The 13655-nt window shown below is 38.7% G+C and overlaps 1 protein-coding gene across 2 annotated transcripts in view; it reads right to left on the bottom strand.

Moving 5' to 3' along the window:
- The window catches only part of MTTP (microsomal triglyceride transfer protein), a 59404-nt gene that overhangs the window by 2711 nt on the left and 43038 nt on the right, over positions 1 to 13655 (bottom strand). For both annotated transcript variants that reach the window (XM_034958944.4, XM_055111660.3), the window contains 6 exons: positions 12316 to 12527; positions 10052 to 10149; positions 9839 to 9960; positions 8152 to 8379; positions 2196 to 2320; positions 59 to 229 (listed from right to left, as the gene is read on the bottom strand). In XM_034958944.4, the coding sequence (XP_034814835.1) occupies positions 59 to 229; positions 2196 to 2320; positions 8152 to 8379; positions 9839 to 9960; positions 10052 to 10149; positions 12316 to 12527 (956 nt within the window). The remainder of the gene's footprint in view (positions 1 to 58; positions 230 to 2195; positions 2321 to 8151; positions 8380 to 9838; positions 9961 to 10051; positions 10150 to 12315; positions 12528 to 13655) is intronic.

Genomic DNA, 13655 nt, shown 5'->3' with positions numbered 1-13655 from the left:
GCAAGTTCCTGGTGCACTGGGGATGGTCCTGGAACATGACCTGAACGCTGCATCTTACCTGAATGGAGCTTCATCCTTGTCCATCTGCATGCAAACTAAGAATGGGTACTGAGAAAACTGCACTGTGGAGATAAACTCCAAGCCTGCTTCTGTTTCTGTACTGGTTTCCAGGCCAGCTTTCACAAAAGAGGAGTCCACTGTGATGTCAGTGGTTATTACCACAGTCACCCTAAACATTTGAGAAAAAAAGAAAACACTTGTTCATATTATATTTAATGGAATTGGACTAACAGCTGTAACTTTACAGGGTCTGAACGTATGATGCCAGTGACTGGAAGGAAACACTTAAGGGATTCAGAGGTGACCTGGATGTGCTTAGAGTTCTGCTGGTAACCAGGGCCTGGTGAGTCTCAGATATTGGGCAGGGAAGGTTTGCCCTTCCCCTGAGCTCTCCCCTGCCTTCAGTTGCAGATGTGGGGAGTGTCTGTAAGATACTACATTGTTTTGTATGGGCATAACAAAGAACAAAATGAAAACATTCTTGGAACCCAGTCCTCTCAGCAGGTCAGAAATACCCAAGTTATATTAAAATGGAGTCTAAACTCACCAAGAAGACAATCGATGCTTATAGTTTTTTGTTAACTATCTCTCTGTTGGCTTCTAGGCAGCTATTTTAATTCCATTTCATTACCTTCTCCAAAGAGTCTCTAGAGGCGTAAGCCCTTGATTGCCAAGATATTTGAAAAAATATTGTGTTACAAAAAATCATTCTTACAGTGGGGCATGTACAGTAGGTCCTAGGAGGAAAAATATGGTGGGTCCTTTAATGATGCTCTAGATAACTGGATAAACAGATTGCATTGGCTGGGGAATGTGCCCTGGATAATAATGAAGAGGATAAATAATTTCAACAGAAGACTTACTTCTACTGTAATTGAATTGTGGACTTTAAATCAAACTGTGAGAAATTGCTTTCACAATTAAATGAGAGTTCTATGCCCTTATGTTTTGACAGGAATATTAATTTTTGCTGCGCAAATTAAAACCCCTGCTGCTGTTATGATCAGTGTAAAAATAGGTCAGAGGTCGTTTTAATCCCTGAATCACTTAGAGTACCTTCTGATGTCCTATATTCAGCAAAGGTTTAAAAGATATTTTTTTCAAATGAACAAGTGGAAATGGAAGACAGATTGGTTACAATATGGATAAGGGTAGATTCTTAAGGATACTGTGTACTTTTTTAAAAAATCCAAACTACTTTTTGTTGTTGTTGCTGTTGTTGATTTCTCTTTGCAAAGAATTCAATTCCATTTCATTTGGAAAAACTTCTGTCTAGAAAGTACTTTGGAAAGAGGTGAAAGATGACTGATTATGTGGGAAGCCCTAAGTTATATTGTGAACCTTTTGATGACCAGTGTCATTTTTCATTCTGTGGTTCCTTTTAGTAACACTGTGGGTCACGCTTCACATTAAATGTGCTACTGTTTGATTGCTCTCAGTTCCTTCATCCATAGTTCAAGATGAATCAAAAATTTGATTTTATCACATATCTCACTTTTGCCTGAATGTGTTTTTAAATATCAAAAAATTAAAATTAGTTGCATTTCTATTTCCTTTTTAAAAATTCTGTAACAAACAGAAGGCTAATAATTTTCATCTTCACACTAGTTCAAAGACATTGTTTTATATTCCAAGTAAAACACTTTCATTAAATCTCACAGGTAGATTAGAAAAATTAAAGGAGCTTAGAGTATTTTATTTAGAAAAAGGAATGCTGATGAAAAGACTTAAGGACTCCTAACACTTAATAGTTAGTTTCTGCACAGATGAAATTATCTATTTTATTTTTCCCCACTGAAGACAACAAAAGAGGAAAGTTTACCTTAAAGTGAAATTTCTTCTCTTGGTGGAATACCAAAAGAAGATGAACCATCTGATTCACAGGGCATCCTGTCTATGTATGTCTTTAAAAGCAGGAAAATTCTTGGCTGAGTCATATTAGGTACTGACCTGCTCATAAGAAGCTATAGACAGAATAATTTCCTATGATCACTTCCAACTCTATCATTTTATAATTCCAAATAGAAAGCATAGATTTTGAAAAGTCAGAAGGTTAATTCCCAAAACATATTAATGAAGTTCTCTGTATATAGTCTTATATGTAATTCATAAATGTATAATGCATAAACACTTACCTATTTTTCACTCGGGTTTTAGACTCACGATACCACAAGCTAAACTCCATTGCACCTGAAATATCAATAGCTAGACCACCCTGGACCTCTATATTGGCTTTTAGTCCAGATTGTAACTGAAGTTCCTAGAAGAAAAAAGCATAATAATAGTTATAAAAATAATAAGTACAATTTAGTTAACCCCCTTTCCAATGGCACATTTGACCTCCTGCTGTAGATAATTCCATTTGAGTTGTGTTGATGTTGGAGTCTTTCTCTAGGCTTGGAAACATGCTGTCCTAATTTTAAGCACCAGAAGTAGACTCTGTTGATTTGCTAAATTAATTAGTCAATTAAAATACCAGAGTGATGAAGTGCCAATTAAGAAGGATGTTTTCCTTCAATCATTGCTACACTTTGAAAGGAACAATGGTTCTCAAAGTGTGTTTCTGTGAACAACAGCATTAGCATTGCCTGGGAACTGGTTTGAAGTACAGATTATAAGTTCCCCTTCATACCTACTAAATTAGAAACTCTGAGGATGGGGTCTAGCAATCTATGTTTTAACAAGCCCTTGTATGATTCTGATCCACCTAAATTTGGAAACTTTTGAACTAAGGAAAATGAAGGCATCTCCATCAGAAATCTAGCTGTGGCTTTTTGTCCAGGGAAGTAAGGGGAGGAGGTTTGGATCAGGTGATCTCTCGAGGTCCTTCAGCACTTCTCTAGTTATGTGCTGTGGCAAATACAGTCAACTGCATCCTGCTAGAAAATAACAGACAAGATTTAAAACTGCCGGTGGAGTGTGTTTGTCCATTAGTATCCAAGGGGAACTGGTTATAGGACTGCCTGTGCCCAGCCCTGAGTATAACAAAATCCAAGGGTGCTCAAGTCCCTTATATAAAAAGGCATAGTATTTGCATGTAACCTACACCCATCCTCCCATACACTTTAAATCATCTCTAGATTACTTATAATATCTAATACAATGTAAATGCTATGTTGCTGTTATGCTGTATTTTAAAAATTGTATGAATATATACTGTCATTTTGCTATATTTTATTGTTTGGTGTTTTTTTTCCAAAATTTTTGATCTGAGGTTGGTTGAATTTGATGAGGAACCAGCGGTTACAGAGACGCCAACTGTATACAAGTTCCAGGAATTGCCTACATCCAACTAGAAAAAGAAGGCAAAGCAATTTAACTAAGCCTAATACCCTGCTGTTTGACATTTGAAATGACACTGAGTTAACAGTCAAGTTCAACATGAACTCAATAGTATTTTTCATAGGGACAGTAATTATTTACAAACATGGCCCATCCTGAGCAAATTTTGTGGTTGTCTGAAACCCATTGTTTTGTGCTGTTTGGCTGCATTTAGCCTTTAAGTCTTGCATTTTTTTTTCATGTACATTAGTTGAGGTGATGTTGGCACAAAACTTTTTAGTTGGATTGGAATCAGATTGCCTGGGGACAGTGTTGGAAGTGATAATGATTTTGAGAAGGAGACTCAGTATCCTTAATTTTGATATTCCTCCAAAGATCTTAAATTCCTAGCAACTGGCAGGATGACTAACTTCTTTATGTAACTGCCCTACTCAGACCAAACAAGCCATGCATTTGCCAGCTATAACTGCCATGATTTAACTTTCTAGCAAGGATTGTGTTGATCTCCCTGAGTTCTCTTCACTTTCCAAAAAAAGGTCACAGGAAACCCCAGGCAAAGGACTTGGTTTACAACCAGGTGTATTAAAAAAGTACGGTTGTGGCATGAAGCTACTTTCAGTCTGAAGGACACTCTTTGATGGAAGCATGAGATTCTCAGTGCCATGCTCAGGACACATTAGGAGATAGCCCTAAGGATACTTAAAGAGACATTTGATATAGAACAAAATATGGCTGCATGGGATGAAGGGATTGTTTGAGGCATTATAACTAATGTGATGGACACAAACTATCCTGAAGAAAACACAATAGTCATGCCCACATTTTCACCTATGCCTGTGAACTATGGGACCAAAATATGAGAGTTCTGTACGTGTACTCCAAACATGATTGTTTCCAAATGAAAGCTATGGTGTGCCTCACCTCAGAAGTATTCCTTTCTTTGCATCTTTTTCTCTCTTCCTAATTTGAAAATTATAATCTTGTTCATCCACCCAGTCCAGCAGAGGCCTGTGATGTGGATCTTGGCCTTCCCACCAACCATATATTAAATGGAAGGCAAAATACACCAAGTGCCATGGAAAAGGCCATTTCATGGCTGTTAGACAATGCACCTTTTGTGGGGAGAGAGCACTTCCATTGCAAGGTGGGTTATGAGGAGTGCCTTGGATTTCTGGGAAAATTCTACTTCCTTACACAAAGGGACAAAAGAAGAATGCATGTGCAAAGAGGAATTTTCTTGGACCCCCTTATAAAGATAAACCACTGACCCCTGTAGAAAAACAAAGCACTCTTTCCTTTTTGAAAGGGACTAAGCCACATGGTGCTAATTTTTAAGCAGTATAAAGTAAGTGGAACTAACAGGTTTTGAGCACCTACTGTGTGCCCAAAGCTCTACAAAGCTTTGGTGTCTCATTTAATCCTCATACCAATCTTCCATGGTTGGCATTATATCTTAAGATTGAAAGGAAAAATCAGGCTCAGAGGCTACACATGAAGCCAGAATAAACACTCCAATTGTCTCTAGGGTGAAGACATTTCTTTTCTTTCTTTCTTTGAGATGGGGTCTTGCTCTGTCACCCGGGCTGGAGTGCAGTGGTGTGATCATGGGTCACACCAGCCTCAACCTGCTGGGCTCAAGCAATCCTCTCACCCCAACCTCAGCCTCCTGAGTAGCTGGGACTACGGGCATACCCCACTATGCCCAGCTAATTTTTTTATTTTTTGTAGATCTGGGGTTTCACCATGTTGCCCAGCCTGGTCTCAAACTTCTGAGCTCAAGGGATCCACCTGCCTTGGCCACCCAAAGTGCTGGGATTACAGGCATGAGCCACTGCACCTGGCCTGGGTGAAGACTTTTCTACTAATATTCATGGCTATCACAAAACCTCTCTTTTGTCTCCTGGTGTACAAGAAAGCCTGTTCTAAGAAATATTGCAAAAAAAGAAAAAAAAGAGAGAGAGAGCATAGGTTTATGTCCTTGTTTGGCCCAGAGTGCATATTTATTTAGATTCTTTCCTATGAACTAGAGGAAAAAGATATTAGAACTTTGTAGCTAATGTGACCGCTTTGATCCTCTTGGTCCCATAAGTGTTTCTTATAGCTCAGATGCTGACATTTTGACAACTCATCCTGTTGCTTCCATTTAGGGAAATATGTTCTTTACTGGCTAAAGAGGATCCCCTTATTAAACTGACTTTATGAGACATCTTTCTCTGAAGAGTAATCCAATTAGCTGAAGAGAGAAAGTGTGAGCAAGCACAGAGTAATTCCATCTGCCCTGGTGGCTGTGATGGGCTACCCACTGCCAACATTTCCTTCAGTGTCAGCACTTGACCTAGAGTGGTATGTGTCTCTGAAGCTAGGATGGCATTACTGGAGTGCTCTGCAGAGCCAGGGGGCCTCAGACAGCTTAATTTGTATAATAACCTCAGATCTGCCAAATACTCCAACCTGACACACAGACACTGGGCTATGTTTAATAGCTAGGGGGCAATCTTTCTCAAAGAATATGCCTTGCCTTAGCTGCCCTAGCTTAGTGAATAGAAAAACTGTACAAGATAATCTAGATCAGGGATTGGCAAACTATGGCCAGCAGGCAAGTCTGGCCCACTGGCTATTCTTGTACATAAAATTTTATTGGAACACAGCCATACTCATTTGTTAATGTATTGCTGATGGCTGTCTTCACTCTACAGTAACAGAATTGAGTGGCTGCAACAGAAACCATGTGGCCTGCAAAGCGTAAAATATTTACTTTCTACCCTTTACAGAACAAGTTTGCTGACCCAGGTCTAGATTACTCCTCATGGTTTTACACCCCGATTCAAATCCTCAGGCATTGTTTATGGGTAGCTAAGCACATACAGGTGGTGTTGAGCTGTCCTCTGTGTCCTAAAACGTGGACTACTTTTTCAGTACTTATGCTGCCTTTAGACGATTCTTTCATTAAAACTGGAATTGTGCAATGTAAAATTCTGATATAATTTGAGAACTGTTTTTTTCACGTGTGACTTGAGGATTAAGGGATACAAGACGCACTGCTCTTTGTCCTTTCTACATTTGTATTGACAGGAACAATTTTGTTCAGACACCCATTGAAAAACTATGTTCAAAAACTTCCCTCTCAGCTAGAGATAGCCATGTAACACCGTTTTGGTCCAAAACCTAGACAGGGATTCCAAATAATTCTTGAAAAAGAGTCAGACTCTGTGACCTCTTATCCTTCCCTTCTTCCATCTTGGAATGAGGAAGTGGTGCTGGAAGTGGAGCAGCCATCTGATAATCACAAGGTGACAAGCATGAGGTCAAAAGTCACAAGTGAGAATGGCTGAGCTGAAGGAAGGCAGCTTGGATTCTGATGATATCTTAAGATTTCCATATTAACCCTGGACCACCTACTTCCAAATGTTTGTTACACTATAAAAGTGAAACTATTTAGTTAAGCCACTCTAAATTGCTTTTTGTTTTTGTTATATACAGCTATCCTGAGCTGATATGAGGAACAAGAAAGATAGAAAATTAACACTGTTTAATCCCAAATAATGAGCTTTTGGAGGAGTTTTAATACAGTCTAATATCTAAGATATCTCCCAGCCCTTAAAATCTATGATTTCATAACCAGAACCTAACAAATCAGAATCCTCAAATTATCTGGCAAACAAAAAAGCTGATAAAATCTTCAGACCACCTGTTCCAGGTGCCTCATTTTACTAGTATGAAATTATGGCTTAAGGCTATTAAGTAACTGCCCAAGAGCACATAGCAAGAAGGTAACGGAGGAAAAATTCAAACGTAGGCTATTATCCATTAATGTATTAAAACAATAAAGTAAACTTTACAAGTCAGTCCAATCATCTGTAAATTTTTATTTCAATCTCCTTATATATTCTCAATATAATAAGTATGAATTAGAGTACACAGTGATCACTTTGATTCCTTATAAGATTTTATTTAGCAAATATATCATTTTTTATGTTGCCATGCTTAGTGAAGCAGAAAATAAATCAAACTATTAAAGAAAAATTTTAAGCACCAAACATTCAGACTCAAAGGTTATTCAGATTAACCCTCTTCTGTTTTTCAGAAAATCTAATTAGGCAGACCATCTCCATCCCACAGTATCTTGGCCACTTAAATCTTACTGCACCAAAGATAGTATTGTCATTTTTTTGGTACAGTATCATAAGATTTCAGGCCACAAAAAATTGAAAACCATTTTGAAGAATGTGGCTCTAGAGAATGAAAGTACTCCTATACTCTAAGAATGAACACATCTTTCTGAGATTTTATATACATGAGAATTTTGGGCCAAGAGTCTTCATGATTTCTTGCATGTGGCTCATGGCCGTGGTTGCTTGTGCCTCTACTAATTTGGCAGGGTCAAAATGATGCACTGTATGCATCTTCATCATCGCTGTCATTACAAATGTCATCAGTGACTTATAAGGCCACATAGTTCAGCTCCTGCCTTCAGGATAAATATCACCTAAGCCCTCGTGCCTGAGAAAGCCAAGTGAGGAGACAGTGGTAGCTCTATTCTGTTGTGTCCTAACCTTTCTTGTTTCTGTTAACATCAACATTTTCTCTTTGCCTCCAATTAAAGGCACTTATTAATCATCTAATAAATGAAATTATAACATATCTATAGTAAAGGAGAAAGGGGAACAATACCAAGAGGGCCAAGTGCTTGGAATATGAGCTCCAAGATGGGCACAATTTTGTCTTGTATCCTCCAAGAACTAAGCATATTTAAAACGTGCCTGGCATATTTTAGGGACTCAATAAATACTCACAGACTGAATGAATTACCTGAGAATGATCTATTAGCAGAATAAGTCCTTTCACCACACTGATAGGGTCGCCAGATGCTGACAGCATTTTGGACATCAAATCACTGTATCCGTTGAAAAAGGTGACAGGTCTGAGCTGAACATCAAAGAGGATGGCTGACATACCAGCATAGGAGTCAAGGTTCTCCTCCCCCTCGTCAGGGGTGGCTGCGATTAAGGCTTCCAGTCCTTGGGCTTCAATAACCACCTGGATAAAATCAATATAATGTTCATGACGCAAGCTCCCTGCCTGCTCTGTAAATAATGGCGAAGCTTCTGAGCTGCAGCTAGAACTTCTCAAGGGGCCAAAAACTTAAATATTTGCAACAGCTAAAAACAAAAACTAAAACAGACAAAAACCTCTATGCCTGAATATAAGGTGGGTTAGTTTTTCATTGAATCCTCACAACCACTCTTTGAAGTACATATGATATTACCCATTTTGTAGATGAGGCAAAAAAAGTTTCAAGTTTACTCAGCTAATAAATGTCAGAGGCAGGACCCATACCCCTTCTGTCTGACTATGAAAACCATGAGCTTTCTATTTTATGATGTCATCCTACAGACTCTTAGTCTTTCCAGGACTGTCATATACAACGCATCAGCTGTCTTGCAGAGCATCTAAAAGTAGAGGGAAAGGTGTTGGCAGAGTCATTCTAAGGCTGCTGCTATGTGAGGACATGGTATTCTCTAAGCCATGACTCACCCCATTCCATGTCAAACTTTTCTCCCTAGCCAAAAAAAAAAAAAAAAAGTTGATAAACACCATGAGGGGGCTAACACACTTATTTCCACAACAAATAGGAATCCTACATATTTTCTGTCCTCCATACCCAGCCCTTTAACCCCTGGATGTTTTGCATTTCAAAGTACATATCAGAAAACAGATTGTGATTCCTCAGGACAGAAAGGCATAGTATTCTGACTACAGTACTACCAAAAGGTATAGTAATATAAGATTGATAAAAATTCAAGTTTTTATAGCATTGGATCATTTAAAAAACTTAAATGGCTGTATTTACAAGGTAATAATTTCATGTACATAAAAACTAAAAAGAAAGTACATGTCATTATTAGGAAGTCTTTATAGACCATCACCTCAATTTGGATAACACTAAAGGGGTGGAAGTCAGCCAGCTGTTGAATGCCTACATTTTATTCTTTTCTCTTCTAGCAGTGTTGGAGAAATATAGATTGACTCTTTAGAGCATCATATTCTATTATGAACGGTTTTATTATGGGGAATCAATCTCTTCATAGAAACAACCAGAAAAGGAAAATATATTCTAGAATTAAATACTTGGGGGTGAGAGGAGGCTAAGAAATATATCTGTGAATAAAAATAAAATATTATTTTTAAACGTTTATGTGAGAAATATTGGCACAATTTCAGTTTTGTGAATATGTGCACCTTTGAAAAGACAAATGGACATTTGTCAAGTTCAATGGATCAAATTACTTAGGTTTCAAGTTCATATTCAAAACTTTCTCTGAGTGACTATAAACCATACAGCCTCTTACAGATAAGGGAATCATGGGCAAAATATGACAGAAGCCACCATTAACTTATACATTCTATAGCATTACCCACAGTATATATGTTTTATTTTACCTCAGCCTGATTTCTTGCATACTTTATTAAGCAAAATCCATGAGAAGTGAGTTACCTGGCTACCGTGAAGACCAGCCTTCCCAATGTACTGAAAGATGTTCAGGTTACTTCTCCTTAGAATGCCAGAACCCGAGTAGAGAATGTCTAGGCTGTAAGTAGATGCCGAACGGGGACTACCTGATGACACACAATAACTGTAATTTAATAGCAGTTCCAGCAATGCTAAGTTGTGGGGTACGGAAGGAGAACCTCTTTTTGGTGTACATACGTTCTATGTAGCCAGTGTAGGCAGAAGAAGATCCACTCCTGGAGAAACGGTCATAATTGTGAGCGACCATTTCCTTCAGAACTCGACGGACAATTTTGCTGCAACATATGAGGGAAAAAAAAGCTGCACATTCATTGTAATGACTGTTTCCCAAGTCAAATTTGGAAAAAAAAAAATCCTCAGTGGAAAAAAGAGGAAGCCAAATTTTCCTCATGCCTTTCCAAGAGCCAGGGTGGTGCCAGCTGGCGTGGTAGCATCAGGATTAGGGCTAGCCCCTTCATTACTCAGATATTTGAAATTTAGTTTGGTATCAAAATGACAGCAAGGCAAGGGTGTCCAGCTTTGAGGTGGCTTAAGTTGACTAGTAGACACATTTCAGGCATGGCAAAATTCTTTGATTCGTCATGGTTTTATTGTTTAATAGTGCATACACTTAAAGGAAAATTGTGCCAAACTGGGGAGATTGCACAATATTTCTTTAAATGTTTTTCTGCATTCCCTAATAGTCTCTCTCACTAATGACATATAGCAGTACATTTCCAGTATTTCTTCTATATCTGTGAAGTTTCCAATTACAGAAACAGCTCAGTAAAACCCATATAGAAATCATTGTCTCCTCTGGAGTAAGTCTTAATCCTTACCCCATTGCGTCCATCTTGTCTAAGTAATTAGTGTTAAGATGTTCATTTCTGATTACATAACATTAATCATATCAGTAATAGCAACATTATGACAACATAGCAAAACATCAAAATAATCAACTATAGAAATCTGGTCCTAGGTCTAAGGTAGAAAATAATTGAGGGGAGGCAATGGCATCCTGAGAGGTTTCCCCTCCAATATCACTAGGTTATAAGATTTTAGCCTAGAGAAGCAAAGATGAGGAGGGTTATGACAGCTATCCTCAGATATTCAAAGGGTCTTCTTGTGGATGAATGACTAGACGTGTTTTGCTTTGCTCCTGGGATAAAACCAGAGCCAATAGGAAGATTTCAGATTATACAAAGACATAATGGTAAGAGTCTCTGAACAACACTGGCACAAGTTCCCTCAAAGATGGTGAGCTTCCTGTCATCGGGAGAGGGAAGCAAAGTCTGAATACCACCTGCTGGGAGACTACAGCCCTACAGTGGAGAGATACCAAGCAAGGGAGCCTTTAGTGTTCCTCCCCACTCTAATGTTTTTGGTTCTGAGACTCTGAACCATAATGTTGGTGATATTTTCCTCACAATTTCTAATCTGTTCTCTACCCCACTGTCTCCTCTTTCCGGGTCCCGGAAATGCTAGAGCCATAAGACGAAGGCAGCAAGTACACCCAGGATCTCCTTCACAGGGTCTCATAAAAGCAAACAAAGAAAAGGAGAAGCTAAATGCATTCAACTAGAAATACATGGCTGCAGAGAGATTTGGCTTCTTTTCTCACTCACTTGCTCCATTGCTCTTTCCTGAATGTCCTGCTCTTATCTCTGTTCTACTCACACCCGTTTCTTATGTCTTCCTTCAGTCTTAGTCCTTGTTTCTTTTTCTTTCAACCTTTTAATGCTGTCTTTTTTCATTTTCTTTCTCTTTATTTTCCACCCTTCCAATCTCTGTGGTGAATGCTTAAATCTGATCTTTCGTGGGGGTAGTGTTCTGCATGTAACTCAGGAAAAATGAAACTTCCTTCTCTGACCCTCTAATTCCAGGGAGGAGGCACCTTGGGGGAGCCACTTTGCATTTGGGAGGACAGACTTGGTAACTGGAAGGAAATTAATTCAGCAAGAGTTATAGAGTGATGAACTCTACTGATTGCACTCTTTAAATTTTGAATCATCTTAAAATGTGGGCTGTGCCTAAGATTTTAAACTTAAATGGGAAATTTATTTGATCTGTGATAAATGAGGCTTCAAAAATTCCTAACACTTGAAATGTTACAATGAAAACCATTTGGTAAGAATTTACATTGTTTTGTTGTACTTATTTTTAAAATCCTGTTGAAAATGCAGTTAGCTTTTAAAACATTTGGCAATATACACTTGCCAGACTGAACAAGACATCCCTACTAAAAATTATACCCAGAGTTACCACTCATGGACTCATAGTGCCAAAATGAAGTTGTTTCATCTGGCCCCCTAAATATCCCTATTATGGGAAATCTGGCACTCTTTGGTTTTATGCAACGTAACCCTGCATAATGACCACATCATTATTATTAGCTACATCGGTACCCCATGAACACACAAATAAGCTTGAATACACAGAGAGACATGTGCAATATATTATACCTTGCAGGCATTTCAAAACGTAGGATGTCTTGAACAATGGCGAGCATGTATTTATTCATTTCTTGGGGCAGCTCCCCAATAGACAGCAGGATGTTCTTGACGTCCATGTAGGATGGGTTGTTATTTAAAATGATAGCAGCTGCAGCAGTGCGCACAGTCTTTTCATGAACTTTACGGTTTTGGTGGTATATTCTGTTTAAGGTCTTCTTCACCTGTTCATAAGATGTTCAAACTTAGTGCACATCTAGATTTTTAAAATGGACATTTCAGAAGGAATAGCAGGAATAGTGAGTGTTCATAAAAATATACATGTGTTACTACATTTCCCAGATTCCTTTGTGATTTGATGGGGGCCACGTGACTAGTTCTGGCTAATAGGCCATGGATAGAATCTATGAGGATCACTTCTAGGCTGAGGCCGTTAAGAGCTGGTGGCTTTCTCCATCTCTTTCTTCCATGACTGTAGTGAACTTCAGACCACATACTTCCTCATGCACATTAGGCATAGCATGAGAAATAAACATTTTTTTTTGAGGCGGAGTCTCACTTTGTTGCCCAGGCTGGAGTGCAGTGGCATGATCTCGGCTCACCGCAACCTCTGCCTCCCAGGTTCAAGTGATTCTCCTGCCTCAGCCTCCCAAGTAGCTGTGACTAGAGGCGTGTGCCACCATGCCCAGCTGATTTTTGTATTTTTAGTAGAGATGGGGTTTCACTATGTTGGCCAGTCTGGTCTCGAATTCCTGACCTCGTGATCCACCCGCCTCGGCCTTCCAAAGTGTTGGGATTACAGGCATGAGCCACCACGCCTGGCTGAGAAATAAACTTTTAACACATTGCTGAGATTTTGAGGGACATTTGTTATTGCAGCATAACCTGGTGTTACCTAACTAATATAGAATTTTAAGGATACTACATGGCATGGGGCTCTGGGGAGAGGTAGTTATATGAAGTAATGTTTCCTTACAATGAAGTACCTCAGAATCTTCCCATCTCTCTTTTTTTAATTAATAGACTTTTTAAAGAGCAGTTTAGGTTCACAGCAAAATTGAGTGGAAAGTACAGAGAGTTCCCACACACCTTTTAACCCTACACACGCACAATCACCCCTTGTATCAACAATGCCCTCAGTGGTACATCTCTTACATTCAATAAATCTACCTGGCACTTCATTATTACCCAAAGTCTGTAGGTTACATTAGGATCCTTTTGTTTTCTAAACAAAACATTAGCATCGAAGAAAACATGCCAAAATAATTGCATTCCATAGCAACAAGTAACTTCATTGATTATTAAAAATGCCTAATGACATTCAATGTGTAAGGATCTATACTAAGCATTTA

This window comes from Pan paniscus, chromosome 3, assembly GCF_029289425.2.
Source record: "Pan paniscus chromosome 3, NHGRI_mPanPan1-v2.0_pri, whole genome shotgun sequence".
In the NCBI taxonomy this organism is placed as follows: Eukaryota; Metazoa; Chordata; class Mammalia; order Primates; family Hominidae; genus Pan; species Pan paniscus.
The sequence above is the reverse complement of the archived record's forward strand: the minus strand, read 5'-3'. Positions and strand labels throughout refer to the sequence as shown.